This window comes from Cryptomeria japonica, chromosome 3 (genome assembly GCF_030272615.1).
Source record: "Cryptomeria japonica chromosome 3, Sugi_1.0, whole genome shotgun sequence".
NCBI lineage: Eukaryota > Viridiplantae > Streptophyta > Pinopsida > Cupressales > Cupressaceae > Cryptomeria > Cryptomeria japonica.
Genome location: NC_081407.1, coordinates 377089314 through 377104838, shown reverse-complemented (window position 1 = coordinate 377104838; position 15525 = coordinate 377089314). Strand labels below are relative to the sequence as shown.

At 35.9% G+C, this 15525-nt stretch overlaps 1 protein-coding gene across 1 annotated transcript; it reads left to right on the top strand.

The window, feature by feature from the left end:
- The first annotated feature begins 12177 nt into the window (after nucleotides 1–12177).
- Nucleotides 12178–15013, top strand: LOC131874185 (glycine-rich cell wall structural protein-like). Its single transcript, XM_059217440.1, has 2 exons — nucleotides 12178–12346; nucleotides 14772–15013. Exons 1-2 carry the CDS (start codon nucleotides 12178–12180, stop codon nucleotides 15011–15013), a joined length of 411 nt encoding a protein of 136 aa, XP_059073423.1.
- The last annotated feature ends 512 nt before the right edge of the window (nucleotides 15014–15525 follow it).

Here is a 15525-nt window from a genome sequence, read left to right as displayed (position 1 = left end):
TCTAAATTTTTTTAAGGAGGGTAAACATGACTCATAAATTTAATTATAAACAAAATAATTTTGTGTAAATTTAGATCTCGTCTTTGATTATTCATCTACTTTGTTTCACATGTTCTTATGCATCTATTATTTTCTTTCATTCTCATGTTCACGTATCCTTATACATTTGTCTTATTGACTAGTTTATTACACACAAATAATCATTTATTTTCATATACATGTTATCATTTGTGATCTATCCCCTTTTCTATCTTAGAACTAGTTCATAGTCACAAATTCATTAATACTATCACCAGGAAGTCTTGCCTTAAATTAAATTTGTACTAATATCCTACTTTATCCTTCTTACCTAAAGACATTTTTTTTTTAATAACATCCGCCTTTATATTTAAAGACATTCATTATATTCATGTCCCAATCATCAAGCATTATTCAACTATCATTCACATGTGTAAAATCAATTTGGTGCATTAAAGGGAATTTAGTTTTTCACAATTTTAGATGCATGCATTACTGAAGATTGTTCTGATAGAGGGCTTGAACCCTTACATAACAATCAAACATCAAAAGAAAAGGGTCTCATAAGGAGTGAGAAAACCCAACAATAGGACCAGAAAACACAAGGAAAAACTATGACATAAATTAAAAAATGAAAATGAAGGTTTAATAAGAGCTATGGGCCCGACCACCTAAGCTATCATTTTTTAGTGTGCTAGTTAAGCTCAACCCATCTTATCAAAGTATATACAGTGGCATGATCATGCACAATTTTTGAGATTCCTTGTTCATCTAAGAAAAAAAGGGGAAAAGTCCAAAACTACTACTCCATTGAAAACTAGGCCAAGGAAAACCAAAAGATGGCCACCAAATACTACTTTAGAGAGGGGTAAAAGGGATCTACAAAGGCCATCAGTTTTATCATTTTCATTTTTTGATATGTTTAAGCAGGACGACTTGTTGATGAATGGATTGCATAGGCATGAAGACAATAAATAGAACTTCAATGTGTGAGGCCAACAAATGATAACATTAGTTGGCTATCAACCCACCATCTTACTTGTGGCAATGGCACTATGTAAAATCTTAATAAGTGTGTTAGTGTTGTTAAATCTTTTATATCGTTGTCCACAAGCCACTAAAGAGTATGTGTGATAAAAAAAAAGTCTAGGCACAAATCTAGTGCAACTATAGTGACAATAGCTATACACCATCCACCTCCTTTGCAAGTAGTACAACCCAACAAGACATCAAACAATTGTCTCATCCTCATATATTCCTAGCTATACTCTCCTTTCCATAAAGAGAGCTACAACCTACACTTATTGAATAGTGTTTTCCTATCGAGAAATCAATCCTATTATAGTCAATCCCCTTCCCATCTATAGCACAACCTTTCTTCTGATAAAATATACCCATACTTGTTCTAGCCTTTGAGAACCACTCAACCCTTCTTTAGCTTTATTTATTCTAGAACAACAAAATTCATATAAACAAATTGATAAGTTGAGATGAAGATGGGTTATGAATATTTTAGGTTAGTAATCAAAAGTCATGGCAATAAACACTATTTACCTTCATGTTCTTACAAGGCCAAAATGGTTAAGAGAAGATACATATGTAAAAACTTCCATGCAACAATAATATATGCAATTTTAAATACTTCATGAAAGTGTTTATTGTCTCTATTTAAATGTGACTATCTCTATTTCCATTATTTTCATATTAGTTTCTATTCATGAAAAAAAATAATGCTACAATTAATTCTATATATTGTAATAGTATTAAGGGATTTATCTAAATGAAATTTTAGATACATTAACGCTTTCTTTGTTAGGTGTAAAAATACTTATGTGGGTCTTAAATGTAGGACTTTAAATAATTTTTTTAAAAAGTACAAAGTTCCATCCACACTCTGCCACTATTACAAGAACAAAAATTTTCCCGCTTGTAGCTATAAACATAAACAAATAAGTATGTAGCTTAAAATTCTTATACTTTTTATTCTCTCATTCTTCTACTTAGAAAGTTCTATGATATTCCTCTTTATTATAAAGTAATAAATAATCAAGTTAGTCTTGTGAGGAGGTTAACCTCATAGTAAAAATAGAACAAGCTCAACCTCAATATTAATATATACTACATAATATCATTTGACAAAGAGGGGAAGGAGATTATTTAAAGCACTTTTTCGCATCATATGGCAAATAATTTCAATTATTCCATGGTGCAAGCCATTTTAATTGATCTTATCCATGTTTTTGTCAATATTACTATTCTACTTGAGTTTCTTTATTAATTCTCTATCCTATACAATCCTGCAATTTTAAAGAGACAAGGTTTCTTTTAGTGACAAATGAGCTTCCTATTCCTATTCCTTATTGTTTCAAGAACTTTCATATTTTAGATCATTAAAATCAAAATCTTCATAACATGTATGTGCATAATTTATAGTAGAAATATTCTAACAAAAAATCAAAGACCATTCTTGCAATCTTTTGCAGGAACTTCATTCTGCAACACTTGTTTATTATACATTTGTGTTCACATTTATTTTCATGTGCATTCTATCTTTTCTGAGCTAGCCTATTTTTTGTCTTAAAATTTGTTGATAGCCACAAAGTCATATTTGCAGTCATCAAGTTTTCTCACATTAGTTTTAAATTTGAAATTCAAATTGGATTGACTTCCCAATTTTATCCTTGTGCCTTAAGCCAAATAAACAGATAAGGTGAGGGTCCAAAATGTGGTCAAATTGCAAGGGGTACAATTTTAGGACGCTGCTCTTCTAAATTTATATTTCTTCATCGTATTATTATTTTTAATTACTATTAATTATCCTATTTCAATTTCTATTATTATTAATTATCCCATTTCAATTTCTATTCCTCATAAAATAATCATTCAAGCCCTTTCTTATATTAATTGAATATTTTTCATTTAATTAATTATCATTTAATAACTTTAATTGAATAATATTTACTATTTAATTAAAATTCAATTTATATAGTTAAATAATTTATTTAAATTATTTAACTGATTAATCCATTCTTCCAATTCAAAATTCAAACTCCAAATCCCCAAATTCTAATTTCGTCTAATTTCAATATTCTTCTAATCCAAATTCGAATTTTCCCAAATTCCAATTTCATCTAATTTCAAATACATGTGCATTTGAATTTCATGATTCGAAAATCTAAATTCAATATCATGCAAAAATCAAATTGAATGTCTAAATCAAGTTTGCATGAATTCAAAGATCAAATTGAATTTAAAATAATTAATTTAATATCATGCAAAATCAAATTGAAAATCTAAATCAAGTTCAATTTACATGCAAATGAAATTGAATTTCAAATTAAAAAAATCCTACAACACATGCTAAATTAATAACTAATTGATCAATTCAATTAATTGATTAATTAAATCAATTCTTTGATTCTCTCCAATCATTATTTTTCTATTTTTCAATCAGCTTTTTCTCAATCAGTCATCTCCCCAGTTAACTCAATTATCTATTCAATCTATTCATTTATCAATTCAATCAATTGAGTTCCACCTCCTAAACTATGAATCAAATTTTTATCTCACTACACTTCCACCTCTTAATCAATCTCCTCCAAGATTCTATAAATTCGGAATCAATTCTCCATTTTGAAAAATCACGAACTTCGAATCTTTGTGCCATCTTGCAGGTTAGCAGCGTAATATCTGAGAGCCAACATTACTCAAAGAAGAAAAGAGAAATGGAAGCGACATGTGATCATGGAATAGGGAATTTTGATTCAATATTTTATATCCTTATTATTTTTTTATTTTTTTTTAATCAAGTGCTATCTTTATATCCTTATTGTTATCTCACATACTTTCATTGATTTATTTAGAATTCTTTAGCTAGAATAGGGATTCATGATTTCCTTTGTATTTCTAGTTAATTATGATGAATTTTATTGATAAATAGACGGTGACCCGATGTGAACCTGCAACTAATTATCTTTTGTGTTTGTTTTTGTGTTTTTTCAGGGTCGTATGATTTTTTGCAGGTTTTGCAGGTTTTGTATGGATTTTGCACGAGTAGTCAATCATTCCACATTCATCCTCACCCTATTCCACATTCGTCCACACAGTGTGTCAGATTTTCCTAGACAAAAATTTGTATCTGTATCTACAAAAATTCATATTCGTTTAGAATTTATGTCGCATTTGTTAAGATATCATATCCCATTCATTTTGCATTCATTTAGTTTTGTTGTTCTAGATCGTAATTTTATGTTTTTGTCTAACCCATCATTAATTTTTAAATTCTGAAATTATGCTCTCCATATCCTTCTTAAAAAATATGCAAATCAAAGTGAGGTTTAAAATTTTAGGTTCCAGAAGGACAACAAAGCAGAAAAGACAAGAAGGATACAATCAATGAATGTTAAAAGTAGAAAGGAGAATCCAAGAGATAGAAGAACAAATTACCCTTGATACATACTATACCTGGGTGTAGAATTACATTATGAAATATAACATGATGAACAAAGATGAGCTAATTTAATTTGATTTTGGGACAACTTTTTGTTTTGCAGGTTTCATTTTCTATTTTTGGGTTTCATGTTCATCTTGACAAGATTGCGTAATTGTCCTGTTAGTTTTTTGCAATCATCTTAGCAGAAATTCGCAATCATTTAGTCACTATGTCACAATCATTTAGATAGTATGTCGCATATGTCTATTAAAATAGGAGCCTTTCTATTTTTCAATTTTCAGTTTTCTCTTGTTTTCTGGGTTTTACTGATTTTCTATTTGTAGTGTGTGATGGAAAAAAGAAGAGAAGGCTCAATCAGTCCAAGAAATTTATGTTATGATACTTTTGATTGCAAGATCTCTTGGATTTTCATTCACTTTTAGATTTGGTTCTTAAAATTGACATGCATGATTTCAATTTTGGATTTGGTGCTTAAAATAGACATGTGATGTAAGTAAAATGGACATGCATGGATTCATTGTTGGATTTGGTGCTTAAAACTGACATGAACATGTGTATATCACACCTCAAATTTGGGTTTTAAAATAGACGTGAATCTGGCTTATGCTTAGTTTAATGCACATTGCAATATCTTAAGGAAAAAAGAATTGTTTGTGCCTAGAGTGGTCCTACTATGAATACACACTATCCTCTCCTATAGCTTTTGTGGACCTGGATGCAAGAGAAATGTGTTAACAAGACACAAAATTTTATCTTTAAGAAATAGGGCTTGCCTTTTGGAACCCCATTGATTCTAGAAGGGAAGGACCCAAACAGTACTCTTTTTCGTTTCGCTATAAAAATGTTTGTGATTTTGGTGAAAAACATAAATCAACTGGTGTCTCTATGTTATACCGATGGTTTCCCTCAGTATCGACTTAAAAATACCTCTTTGGTCTTGACGAAAGTCAAAATCCCTTTGTGCTTGTTTGCCAGATGGGTAAAAACTTGTGTTCAACAGGCTAGGATATCTCTTAAATGAGCTAGCCACCACATGTATATTCACCTGATTTACCTCAAAAGTTCCCCCACTACGAACCAAAATTAGTAGCCCAAATCCCACATTGATGATCTAGGGAGTGTGGATTGTATCCATAGATACCCTTCATGTACCTTGCATTATGAGACAAAAATCATTGGTGATAAGATCTTCAGGGTAAGATAAAATGGCATGCTCTAGAAGTGTGTGTTATGAAGTGGAGCCAGTGCTGCCATATTCTCTATCTCTCTGTCTTGTTTTGATATTTTGTAAGGGCCTCATTGGATGGTTTCAAATTTCCAGCATAAGCTTTGTTTTTTGTGTCTTTATGTGTATCGCTTGTGTTGGACCAGTATTGATTTAGTTTCTGGGCTTGTTTAGGTCCTTCACCTTCCATTACTCTGATTCATAGAGTTTGTCAGACTAAAATTCAATTGGCCATACTTATTTGTATACAGTGTTCATAAAATCGACAAAACTGGTCATTTTAAACAAAGTTACCTCAACAAAGAGTCCATCCAAAACAAAACAAACATTACAAAAAAGGTCCAAAACATTCACAAAAGAAACATCTTATTACTTGCAATCATAGGTTTACCTAAACTCCATAGGTCTGGCATAAGTCCTTGCATAGTCTTCATAATCTTGGCATCAGTCCTTACATAGTCCTTGCATAGTCCCCATACAGTCCTCATTATAGTCCTTATATAGAATTTTCATATATGGCGGTGTAATATTTGTATAAGTCTTAGTATTGTCCTTATAGAGTCTTCATTTACATCCTAATTGTGTCCTCATAATCTTTGCATAGGCCCTTGTATAGTCGTTATAATATTTGTATTAGTCCTTGTCTAGTCTCCATTTACGTCTGTCATAGTCCCTCACCATATGGATAATCATATTAGGAGTCATAACCTGACTTAGAATGGGTCTACTAGGTGATGGTTTGTTCCCATTTGAACAACTGAATCTAGTGCTAAATGACAATCAATTAGAAATTGTGATGACTTAGATAACTTGGCTTGGGAGTTAAAAACAAGTGCCCCTCAAAACATATGAGTTGAGTTTGAAATAGACCAAGAATATAGAAGGGACCATTGAATTGATAGAGAAATTACACAAGGACTTCTTCAAGAAAGACTTGAGAGGATGACATTACAACAACAACATTCTCTACAAGCACCTCAACAAGGTCCTCAACAACTCCCCCATCCTAATCCCTAATAGAGTGTCGATATAGTTTGCATGTACATTATAGTCTTTTAGTATCAATTCTTGCACTCATAATCTATGTTTGTTATAGTCTTTTCATAGATCCTAGGGTCATTATTTAGCATTCGTAATGCCCATCACAAGGTCATGAAAAGAAAAAAGTAAGATGGATCCAAACAGTGACCCGTTGTTTAACCCTACATGGAATATGGATATATCAAAAATTCAACCCCACAGATAGTTGAACTTTAACAACATACCAATGATACAAGAAACTCAAATGAGATTAAATGTGACGAAATGGATGTTGACAAGCTCTTGGGCAATTCGTTTGCTATTCAAGAGAAATTCTTTCGATGGGTTTTTGGTGAAATTAATTTCCTAAAACATGGGATCAAGAATATTGTGGACTCTTTCACTAAGAATTCGGCACCTGATAAAACAGATAAACTCTTGAAGTTGTCCCAAAAAATCATGGAAGATATTAAGGTCATGAAGACAAAACATGAGGCTAGGATTGATAGGTTGGGGAATGAAATCCAAGATTTAAAGGGAATACTTAAGGGCTTGGTAGAGGTTAGTAAGGAGGCAATGTATAACAATTCAAAAGGCCTCAAAAGAGTCAACAAGGATATCGCCTTGCAAAAATCTCATATGGCTAGATTTAAACAATCCTCTGACATTAACTTGGACAAGAAAATCTAGGATATGGAGGCATCTATGGGACCCTCTACCAGGACTAGAAGCAAAAAATAGGAAAGAGGCAGTTCAAGGTTCATCATGGAAGAACTCCAAGAGATCAATAACAAAGTGATCTAGAAGAATACTGAGCTTTTGAAAGCTCTTAGTTTTTTTTGGTTGGTGTTTCTTATTTTTGTTGTGTTTTTTGTGGTTTGACTTGCTGGGGTGAGTCCCCTATTTTTGTTGTTTTTAGCAGCTAGTTAGTTTCTGGTTAACTTTGTATATTTTTTGGATGGATTTGGGTTTTGGGTCCCTGTAAAACCCATTTACCTTAATAAAAAATAATGCAAGAAACTCAACAGGAACTTGACACATGAAGAACTTGAGGCCACTCAACAAGACCCGTGTGTCCTAATGATCCTCAACGCACTTATCAATCATGATAGTAGTAGGCATCTCAACTTATTATTGCAAAATGGTGCTAAGTTACCCCAATATTTTGACGTTACAATATTTTACCACTAGGGGTTACTTTGATTCAAAATGCTAGTCAAACATCAAATGTACCACAAACACAAGCTACAGCTTCAATTTCTACATAAAAAGTTACCCAAAGTGCATAAGTATCATCCACCCATGCAGCTGCAGTTCCAACTAAAAGCTCACAAACTGGTATGGCTTCATCAAGTGTTAATACTACCACTCAAACACAGGGTAGTGTCACTTCTCAAACTACATCAACTGTATTAAGTGCTCCTACACAAAGTCAAACACAAACATCCCAAGTTTTAAATCCAACAAGTGCAACCCAACTTCCAATTTCCCATTCGATGGGATCAATATATAGTCATCAAAATATGTACTTTGGTTCCACTAACACATTTGACATGACTCAACCAAATGTTGGCACACAATTTGCCTATTTTATGCCACCTAGTGGAACCCAGGACACACAAAATTATAGCTATGGTACATTTCAATAACCTCCTATATACACCACCACAAATCCATTTATTGGGAATATGTACGAACAAAATGTACCATTAACTCAAACAGAAATCCTTACTCAACAAGTCCAATATATCCAACAACAAATGACAAATATGCAAACCGACAATGACAAGAAAAACTCTATGATGCAAGACTTACGTTCATATCTTTTTGAGCAAACACTATACATGTCGACTTCCCCTCCTCACTTTGAAACACCTGAATTCAAAAGATACCGAGGCAAAGGCGATCCTAGAGATCATATCAGAGAGTTTTTCACGACCTGTATAGAGGTTGCATATGAAGATACCTACTCGATGAGATTGTTTCCTAAGAGTCTCAGAGGTTCTACTTTAGAATGGTTTTCACATCTCCCACCAAAGATCACATCATGCGGTGAGCTAGCCAAGCAATGCATAGCAAATTTATCACATAATATTGATACCCTAGTCACTTTGATAGATTTATACACTACAAAGCAGAAAGAAAATGAAACATTTGCAACATTTCTTGAATGATGGAGATATCTTTACCACAAATGTCAGAGTCATATTCCAGAAATTGAACAAGTTGACATGTTTATAGAAAACCTGATACCTCAAAACAAGTACCCTATACAAATGCAATTTCTTACATCATTCAAACAAATCACAGAAAATCCCTAAAATATGAGAAAGGACTCTTAGAACAAGGAATCTTGAAATATGGCATGATTCAGTTAACAACACCAACAATGATAAACAAAGGTTTTGGTCCAAAAACAAGAATGTAACCAATGACGGTGTTGTTGATGCTCGTGTTGTGAACAAAGCTCAACCCATAGTATCCTTACAAGGACCAAATCAATCGTCCTTTCAAAACAAAAGCCAATTTCAAGAAAACAACACAGTTTCAACAAATATAAATGCCATACAATCTACTAATGTGAGATTTCTAAAAATCAAGACCCCAAGAAGGAACTACATGCCACTAGGAGAACCTATTGAATCGGCATTAAAGAAATTGATACAGACTAATGTGATCACTTTTCCTAAAATCGGGGTATATGAACTAGGTCCCTTCAAACCGACCTGGTGGAATAACAACAACTTTTGTGACTATCATCACACAAAGAGCCACAAGACATCAAACGGTTACAAATTAAAGAACTTGATCAAGGATCTAATAGACCAAGGAGACATTGCAGTGGACACCAACAAAGGATAAAAAAATAAAAATCATACTATATTTAAAGATCCTTTTGTTAATCATGACAAGGGCAAATCTTCCAGCTCAAGAACACACGAGAATATTGCAAATTATACCAAGGTCGCGTACGACTATACTATCAATGCATGAGATGAGATAGTTGCTACCATCAATATAAACCCAAGAGATAGAGATTGTGTATTAATCACACGCCTGTCAAAATTTACCTTACAAGGAGTACCTTCTAGAACCCTCCTTGAACAACAAGAAGTTACAATGTGGCTGATTAGTTGAAAAAGACCCCTGCACAAATATCACTTTTTTAGTTGCTACAAATATTGCCAAATCACAGAGCTATTCTCAATAAGGCTCTTCAAGATTTAGTTGTGGCACGTGACATAGATGAAAACACTTTCCAATCCATGGTGGAAAATTTGGCTACTTCTACCCATATTGCTTTCACAGAGCAAGATGTTCCTATAAACACGGCTTTACATAACGATCATCTACACCTAGAGGCGTATATAGATAAGAAAAAGGTTAGAAGAGTATTTATAGATGGAGGAGTTTGTCTCAACAGATGCACACTCAAATTGATCAAAGAATTGAGCTATTTTGAGTTTCATAGTGATCCCACAAAGAGAAAAAACATCAAAGCATATGATAATGAGGAACGCCCGTCAAAAGGCATGGTTATTCTAATAGTACACGTAGGACCTATTACAATTGATGTTACATTCCATGTATTGGATAGAGAGCTCGGTTATAACATGTTGCTAGGGCACCCATGGATTCATACCATGCAAGTCGTACCATTGACATTTCATCAATGTGTCAGATTTCCATAGAATGGCATTGAGATCACAATACATGTTTGTTGGAGTTGAGAAAATACAACACCATTAGAGCCCAAATGATCTCTGCAAGCTGAAAAACTTGTTACAAGGAGAAGCAAGGAAGTAAAATCACAGAAGAAAGAAATACATAGAAAATATGCTCAAAAAGAGAGAGCTCAATATTCACAAAATGTGTAATGTAAAAAAACCTTCTTTTTCTCATAATGAAAAGAATAAACTCAACCTTTAATAGGTCAAGAAACCCTAAAAAGGAAAACCTAGGTTTGCACATAATAATTAATAAAAGAATTAATTATTATGCACCTAAAGTTAGCTTAAGTGTAAAAGAGATAAAGGGAACTTAAATAATTAAACAAATATTGTTTAATTAATTATGTAAATACCCAAATACTCTAACACCCCCCCTTAAGCTAGACTTATGGAGAAGCTAAAACCTAGAACAGCTACTGAAAACAATAAAGATGGGTCTTGGCAACAAGGCCTGATCAGGTACCCAAATACAATGAAATCTTTATGAACTGGAGAAATAGAGAAAACCACGTGGGAAGAAAACTCTACTACAAAAAGAGATGGAAAAGAACACCACTGAAGAATAAAGAACCTGCAAACTCCATCGAAGAATAACTGTTGATCTAAAGAACCTCCACTGAAATAGAACATGACTAGGAAGAGAAGATTGTAATTTGTATGAGTGCCCTCACATGATACTACTCAAATTAGAAGGCAAACAAAGACAAACAACTGAACTCAAAGATACAGATGGCATGAGACACCAAAGCCTGAAGAGTTGATCAATCGAACCAAGGAAGCTTTAGAACCAACAAGACAAACCTCCCCATAATGCTGAAAGGGGAGAGGGACAGGTACACTAGAAAGAATGGACAACGTGAACTGCACGACAAAGAACCAGGAACATCAAGGGTGCAGAGAAAGTACATAGTGTCATTGAAGGAAGACTCACTTGACACACATCACGAGGTGAATGTCATGGAAGGAACACTAACTGGACAAATGAAGATGGAAAACAATAGGCAAACATCAACTGCCTCATGGCACTTTATAAGTAGTGCATGTATAATAAGGCACAAGATGTGCATGATCCCAAGTAAACAATGCATGATGGCACTTTATCTCAGTGTGTTTGCACAAATACAATGCTACAATGATAAGAAGATTGGAAATAGAAACGAGAACCAAAATAGAGACATCCTACTCAGAGAAGAGATCCCAGGACCTGAAACAACCACAATATCTACCAAAGTGCTCAAAAGGAAAAAATAGAATAAAATATGCATGGAGTAGAATCTGGAAATAAAACTCATATGGCTGGAAAGTACACAGCACACGCTTTCCAAAAATATACTTTTTTTGAAAAACAGAGTTCGGATGCTCATTCTATGTCTCTTGGAGTGCAAAAAAGAGACCTCAATTTGACTGAAAAGAAAACATAGTCAAATAGAAAAATTGGAAAAAATTACCAACATGATGAGGTCCAGCTCGGAACTAGCTTTCTGATGCCTATTCATTTTCAAAAAAATGACTCCGTATGCCTAAGATATGGCCAAAAAACAAACCCCCCTTCAAAACAAGAGGAAGGGGTAATCTGGTGGCTGTTCAGGCGGAGGTGGCTAGGGAGCGGCGCTCCGGTGGTGGATGGGTGGCACTCCGGTAGCTGGGAGGAGCTCCAATGGCCAGGCAGAGGTTTCCAGTGATGACGAGGCCAATGGGTGCTGCGGGTGGCGAGTCTAGGCCGGGCAGCAATGGGGGCTACAACGGCGGCGAGGTCAGGCCAGGCGGCGGGGGCCGCAGGGAGGCTGGCGACGGTGGGACTAGGCCAGGGAGTAGCAGCGGAGGTGGGTCGTGAGCTGAGTGTGGCGGTGGGGCTGGGAGGGGTAGCAGCTAGCGGTGGGCCGGGAGCAGAGCGCGATGGTGGGGCCAGGAGAGAGCAGGACCGCTAGGGAAAGTTGTCGGTGGGGGCCGGAGAAAGCTGCGTGCCAGGGTCGTACGACCTGGATCTGAGAAAAAAATACTCCCAGAGGCTCAGGGTTAATATTCACAAAATGTGTAATGTAAAAAACCTTCTTCTTCTTACAATGAAAAGAATGAAATCAACCTTTAATAGGTCAAGAAACCCTAAAAAGGAAAACCGACTGATCCCAACTAAAATTTGTCTCACCAAAATTTGTCTCCCACAAATATCACTTTTTGAGTTGCTACAAATATCACCAAATCACAGAGCTATTCTAAATAAGGCTCTTCAATATTTAGTTGTGGCACGTGACATAGATGAAAACACTTTCCAATCCATGGTGGAAAATTTGGCTACTTCTACCCATATTGCTTTCATAGAGCGAGATGTTCCTATAGACAAGGCTTTACATAACGATCATCTACACCTAGAGGCATATATAGATAAGAAAAAGGTTAGAAGAGTATTTATAGATGGAGGAGTTTGTCTCAACATATGCACACTCAAATTGATCAAAGAATTGGGCTATTTTGAGTTTCATAGTGATGCCACAAAGAGAATAAACATCAAAGCATATGATAGAGAGGAACACCCGTCAAAAGGCATGGTTATTCTACTAGTACAAGTAGGACCTATTACAATTGATGTTACATTCCATGTATTGGATAGAGAGCTCGGTTATAACATGTTGCTAGGGCGCCAATGGATTCATGCCATGCAAGTCGTACCATTGAGGTTTCATCAATGTGTCAGATTTCCATAGAATGGCATTGAGATCACAATACATGTTTGTTGGAGTTGAGAAAATGCAACACCATAGGAGCCCAAATGATCTCTGCAAGCTGTAAAACCTGTTACAAGGAGAAGCAAGGAAGCAAAATCACAGAAGAAAGAAATACACAAAAAGTATGCTCAAAAAGAGAGAGCTCAATATTCACAAAATGTGTAATGTAAAAAACCTTCTTTTTCTTACAATGAAAAGAATAAACTCAACCTTTAATAGGTCAAGAAACCCTAAAAAGGAAAACCTAGGTTTGCACATAATAATTAATAAAAGAATTAATTATTATGCACCTAAAGTTAGCTTAAGTGTAAAAGAGATAAAGGGAACTTAAATAATTAAACAAATATTATTTAATTAATTATGTAAATACCCAAATACTCTAACACCCCCCCTTAAGCTAGACTTATGGAGAAGCTAAAACCTAGAACAGCTACTGAAAGCAATAAAGATGGGTCCCGGCAACAAGGCCTGATCAGGTACCCAAATACAATGAAATATTTATGAACTGGAGAAATAGAGAAAACGATGTGGGAAGACAACTCTACTCCAAAAAGAGATGGAAAAGAACACCACTGAAGCACGAAGATCCTGCAAATTATGTCGAAGAATAACTACTGATCTGAAGAACCTCCACTAAAATAGAACATGACTAGGTAGAGAAGATTGTAGTCTGTATGAGTGCCCTCAAATGACACTACTCGAATTAGAAGGCAAAAAAAGACAAACAACTGAACTCAAAGATACAGATGGCATGAGACACCAAAGCCTGAAGAGCTGATCAATCGAACCAAGGAAGCATTAGAACCAATAAAACAAACCTCCCCATAATGCTGAAAAGGGAGAGGGACAGGTACACTGAAAAGAACGGCCAACAAGAACTGCACAACGAAGAACCAGGAACATCAAGGGTGCAGAGAAAGTACATAGTGTCATGGAAGGAACACTCACTTGACACACATCATGAGGTGCATGTTGTGGAAGGAACACTCACTGGACAAAGGAAGATGGAAAAGAACAGGCAAACATCAACCCCCTCATGGCACTTTATAAGAGTAGTGCATGTACAATAAGGCACAAGATGTGCATGATCTCAAGTAAACAATGCACGATGGCACTTTATCTTAGTGCGTTTTCATAAATACAATGCTACAATGATAAGAAGACTGGAAATAGAAACGAGAACCAAAATAGAGACATCCTACTTAGAGAAGAGATCCCAGGACCTGAAACAACCATGATATCCACCAGAGTGCTGAAAAGCAAAAAATTGAATAAAATATGCATCGACCAGAATCTAGAAATAAAACTCATATGGTTGGAAAGTACACAGTACACGCTTTCCAAAAAAAAAAAAATAGAGTTTGGATGCTCATTCTACAACTCCTGGAGTGCAAAAAAGAGACCTCACTTTGACTGGAAAAAAAACACAGTCAAATAGAAAAATTGGAAAAAATTACTAGCACGACAAGGTCCAGCTCGGAACCAGCTTTCTGATGCCTATTCATTTTCAAAAAAATGACTTCGTATGCCCAAGATATGGCCAAAAAACAAACCCCCCTTCAAAATAAGAGGAAGGGGTAGTCTGGTGGCTATTCGGGCAGAGGTGGCCAGGGAGCGGCGCTCAGGTGGTGGATGGGTGGCGCTCCGGTGGCTGGGAGGAGCTCCAGTGGCTAGGTGGCAGTTTCTAGTGACGGCAAGGCCAATGGGCGCTGCGGGTGGCGGGTCTAGGTCGGGCATCAGTGGGGGCTATAGCAGCGGCGAGGCTGGGGCGAGCGGCGGGTGCCGCAGGGAGGCCAGCGGCGGTGGAGCTGGGCCAGGGAGTAGCGGCAGAAGTGAGCCGTGAGCTGAGCGTGGCGGTGGGGCTAGGAGAGGCAACGGCTAGCGGTGGGCTGGGAGTGGAGCACGGCGGTAGGGCTAGGAGAGAGTAGGGCCACTGGGGAAAGTTGTCGGCGAGGGCCGGAGAAAGCTACGTGCCAAGGTCGTACGACTTGGATTTGAGAAAAAAATACTCCTAGAGGCTCAAGAACCAAAATAGGTCAAATTTTATATGACCATAGGGGTTTTCAGGCCATCTTAGCATGATGGTGAGGTCGTTTTAGGCCCAAAGTGCTCAGAAAAAAGGCCTATTCCTAGGTGCATTAAAAAATTTTGAAACCCTAGATCTGCTTCCAATGTAGAAAATCTCAAAACAAGAACAGATAGCTGCAGATTTGAAGCTCTGATACCATGTTGTTTGTCTTTGTTTTCCTTCTGATTTGAGTAGTGTCATTTGAGGGCACTCATATAGATTACAGTCGCCCAAATGATCTCTGCAAGCTAAAAAAACCTGTTACAAGGAGAAGCAAGGAAGCAAAT

Bases quoted from the DNA above. Each gene is read 5' to 3' on its own strand.
- LOC131874185 (XM_059217440.1), top strand. From the start codon at position 12,178: ATGGGGGCTACAACGGCGGCGAGGTCAGGCCAGGCGGCGGGGGCCGCA. The intron at 12,347-14,771 runs GTGGGGCCAGGA...CTATTCGGGCAG, and splicing joins GCCGGGAGCAGAGCGCGATG to AGGTGGCCAGGGAGCGGCGC.